A 4,611-nucleotide genomic window follows, 5' to 3' on the forward strand; every position below is an offset into this window, starting at 1 on the left:
AGACTAAGTCGAGGTCGGAGGATGTAACGGGTGCTCCCGGCCGGGCCGGCGCGACCAGCGCTAATCGCTATACTAGTGTATAAATTATAATGGATCCATGGAGTAGTGCTGGAGCTGGCTAGGCTGCATGCACAGAGTCAGTACAGTCAGTCATACTTGTCATCACTGAGACATGCACTGATGCAGTACTGACATTAGCACTGTGACAGTGACAGTAGCGACTGCAAATATTTTTTGTGTGTATCCAGAAACTGTGACTGTGAGTGTGAGTGTGACACTGGTGACAGCAAAGAAGGACTCTCTTCTTGGCCACTGTCTGGCCGGCCGTGGATGGACCATTGGTGATCTGCTGTCTACCTAATTACTATGATTGCACTTGTTTCCAACACCCAGCGAGTTCTCAAATAACGCCAGGACAGTAGTATCTCCGAGTTTGCCTTTCAGGGTGAAAATCCGAGACGCCGGTGCTGACTGTTCCGGCGGTAGAATGCAGAGAAAGTAAGTAAGAGTTGCACCTAGCTAGCGAGCCTGTGCGTTTCCACCGTGTAGCTACGTAACGTTTTGCAGCTTTGCTAGAGTTAGCGAACGGAGGGCATCACACTGCGTCCAGTTTGGGAGCTGCGCTTGAGTGACGATACTGCTTGCTTAGGCTCACTGCGGCTGGAGGGATCATCATGGGTTTTCTGGAGCTGGTCCGCAGAACTGATCCCTACGTCCTGTGGGTGTTGGCAATGATGCTGGCAGCGTATTTGCTGAATCAGCTGGATCGCTACACGTACCCGATCACATCCAAGGACGTGTCGCGTGAGCTGATGTTTGGCGATATGCAGTGCTATAGCAGTGGCTACCTGAGCAACTTCACAGACATGGTCTGCTCAGATGCCGTGCTGCTGAGAGGACGGTCGGACAACTACTGGAACGCGACCGACGACCTGGCGTGCCGCAACCTGACCATGATGGTGGTGAACGGCACGCGCCCGTTCGACTACGCGCAGGAGCCGTGCAAGTGGGACTACAACGGGCAGGGCGCGAAGTACCAGATCCTGGCCGGCACCTACTTCATTCTGATCTATACGTTTGCCGGCATTCCGCTCGGGTTCCTGGCGGACACCGTCAATCGCAAGGTCATGCTGTCGATTGCGCTCTTCTTCTGGAGTCTGGTCACCGTACTGACTGGCTTGGCACAGAACTATACTCAACTTGTCGTGCTGCGTATGGCGCTTGGTCTCGGAGAGGCCGGCTGCACGCCCATGGCCGTCAGTATCCTGTCGGACTACTTCCCGGCCGACCTGCGCGGCTCGGCGCTGGGCGTTTACAACTGGGGCATCTACACCGGCTACAGCATGTCCTACGCACTGGCCAATGGCGTGAAAAGCACGCTCGGCTGGCGGTATGTCTTCTACATCTCCGGTGCCATTGGCCTGGGCGTAGCACCGCTAATATTCCTCACTGTCAAGGAGCCGAAACGTGCCAGCAATGCTGCAAGCAGTGAAACCTCACTGGCACCTCGGGAGGATTGGCGGAAGAAAGCCGTCACGCTTTTCTTCCAGTTCATCCGTCCGTCGGTGCTACTTCTGTGCTTTGCCGGCAGTATACGCAATGGTGGTGGCTACGTCTGGGCGTTGAATACAGAGAACTTCTTTGAGGCACGTGGCCAAACGGCCGACGATATCAACAAATTCATGTCATGGATCCCGCTGGTTGCTGGGTCGCTTGGTGCTCTGTTTGGCGGGTTCATCAGCGATCGTTTGGTTGCCAAGCGTGGCTTGCAGGCTCGCATATGGGTGCTGGTCATAAGCCAAGTGGTCGCTGCACCGTTTGCCGCCGGTGCTTTGCTCCTGCCTGAGCCATACGGCTACCTGTGCCTCATACCCAGTAACATTATCGGGGAGATGTGGGTTGGCGTGACCATCGCAATTCTTGTCGAGCTCGTGCCAACGCGCCTGCGTACATCCTCGGTCGCCGTTTACCTGTTCATCATTTCCAACATAGGCGGCAACATGAATTTGCTTGTGCCCAGCTTAAAAGGCCACTTCAGCGCGGAGTCTGGAGCGTACATTCCACTGCGCAACGCCCTGCTGATAATGTTCCCGGGAATGTACTTGCTAAGCAGCATACTCTTCCTCTGCGAAGTGTTCGTGCTGCGTCTGGACAAACAGCGACGCGAGGAAGAGAACGTGGATGACCGTGCGGAGGAATTGGACTCTGAGGGTGCGCCGCTGATGGAAAACGAAGCCGTCGACTATGGTGAACCGCTACTGGAAACGGTGATGACAGAGGAAAGTCAGGAATAGCCTGTCGCTGCCCTGATTATACAGAGCCTGCGGGTGCAGACTCGACGGGGTGTGGCCCGAGGTGCATCTGAAGCTGTTCTCAGCGGGCTCAGCATACCTCACATCCGGCAGCTGACAACACTAGTGAAAACTGGAAAAAATGTTGGTGTCGAAACCGGAGGAATTTTCTAGTTGCCATCTCGAGCATGCTTGAAACCAGTCAACCCATGCCTTGGATTTAAAGCAAGCTTGCCTGTAGATGTCACCAAGAGTCCATAAACAAGAGTATGCAACTGTGATCTCTTTTCTATGGGCCAGATGCACGGCGCGCTACCTTCATTACATCATTCAGCTGCAGTCCGCGCACTGCGGGAAATCAAACACCGCACTTTCCCTCTGGTTTGAAATGAACTTTCGTACGGAACTGGAGTTTATGCGCCAAATTTAGAGATCTTGTAGGCACTGGAACGAATCAAGCAAAAACGGTTGGGCTTGACGAGAATTTTTTTTTTTTTTTTTTTTTTTGAGTGCATGCTTTCAGAGCGTGATGGAGGCAAAATGACGTAATGAAGGCAGCGCGCCGCGCACCAACCCATAACCACAGTTGCATACTCTTGTTTATGCACTCTTGATGTCACTGGTGTGTTTCAGTATGACATCATCGTACAGGCTTTGTGCGCCATCCGCGTGAGATCAATATACCACCGTGCGCTCAGGCTATTTGCCACCTCTTTCGGTCGTCCCATATTTGTGGCCCTACTATCCGTAATAGATCTCAGAAGTCTCCCTCGTGATTCTTCAAATATTCCGTTTGCCGTGCTGAAAGAGTGCAGTTGATCTTGCGTATACAACGTAGAAACACTCCAGCAGCCCGGCTTCGTCACAGCTGAGATCATACTGAGCTATGAAGTAACGCTAGATGCCACGGCTTGGTGTTTGAAAAAGAGATTTGGAAACAGCCGTCATGAGCGTTGTGTTGAGCAGCCGGGCGCTACTATCAAGAGCTTTAACTGGTGTCAGATGACCTCTTGCTTGGTTTGATCCTAGTCTGATCTTTCGCTTTTATACAGGGATGCCGGAACCGGCGTGGCAGGTGCGGCCAAAGCTGCATCACTACAACTTCTGGGAATACGTTCCGACACTCCCATTACTAGTATACTAGGCTAAGATAGTTTTGCTCTGACGGCGATATCACGGTATACATGTACATCTGTGTTTGCACTCCCTGCCGCTTGTCCGGCATGCTCAGGTTGGTTTGTGTGGAACTGGTGCTGAAGGTGGTCCCCGTATCCTTAGCTGCCGTTGGAACTGTGCATTGTCCATACAGTCATGTTTATATGGACCGAGTACTACAGTTGCCACGGTAGCCAGAGAAATCCAACCCATGCCGAAAGCAGCACCAAGGCTCATTCGGCCCCTGTTACCCTCAAATGGGTTTTCAAGTGGACCGTGTATGATGAAATGGAAACGCGGCGGCGCTGCTCAAGTTGTGGGTTGTGGGTTGGGTTTCTTTGACCACGACTGTCTCGGTCACGATGGTGATGACAGCACAAGGTGGAGGACACACTGAACAGAGAAACTGTGACAGTGTTCCTCACTGCAACCAGAGTGCAGTTGGTAGGGTCCCGGTCTTGCAGGCATGATCATGGTCAAAATACATGTACCCGGTACATGATTGTACATTGTAGGTTATTACTAATAACCTACAATGTACTACAGGATTGTAATAATACATGTACATGTATTAGTATTACTCCCTGGTCGCAATGCCCCGGCCGGGGGAGGGGCGGGGGTACCGGGTACACGCAAATCCACACGGCCGCGCACGCGCACGGGGTGGTGAATTTTTTTTAAATAATTAATTACTTGTATTAAAGTTGTATATTAATTTTTAAATAATTGTTTTTACGATTTTCCCAAAGCGCGCGAAAATAGAACAACATGTCACATCGCATATCGATCGAGAAATCCCCCACGTAGAATCTACTGGCACTTCACTGCATGCATAATTATCAAGAGTCCACCATGGTTATGGACTCTTGTCTTGATAATCAAGAGTCCATAACCCAAGAGTATGCAACTGTGATTATGGGTGCATGCGTGGCGCGCTGCGTAACTTACTTGCCTTCATCACGCTCTGAAAGCATGCATTCAACTCTCTCAATAATTTCTCGCACGAGCGCTCGAGCTTGCCCATCCGTTTTTGCTCGATTCGTGGGTTCCGGGTTATGGACTCTTGTTGATTATGCACTCGCCCGTGATCGTGGCATGAGTCAGAGTACTACCGGTACCGGTAGATCTACGCGGTATGCATTTCGCGGCGCGGCTGCACTGACGA

At 51.7% G+C, this 4,611-nt stretch overlaps 1 protein-coding gene across 1 annotated transcript; it reads left to right on the top strand.

The window, feature by feature from the left end:
• Positions 1-286: 286 nt before the first annotated feature.
• LOC135817220 (MFS-type efflux pump MSMEG_3705-like) lies at positions 287-3,522 on the top strand. The gene has a single exon (XM_065330348.1). It carries the CDS (start codon positions 675-677, stop codon positions 2,292-2,294), a length of 1,620 nt encoding a protein of 539 aa, XP_065186420.1. The 5' UTR covers positions 287-674; the 3' UTR covers positions 2,295-3,522.
• Positions 3,523-4,611: the final 1,089 nt, after the last annotated feature.

Source organism: Sycon ciliatum, chromosome 5 (genome assembly GCF_964019385.1).
Source record: "Sycon ciliatum chromosome 5, ocSycCili1.1, whole genome shotgun sequence".
Taxonomy (NCBI): domain Eukaryota; kingdom Metazoa; phylum Porifera; class Calcarea; order Leucosolenida; family Sycettidae; genus Sycon; species Sycon ciliatum.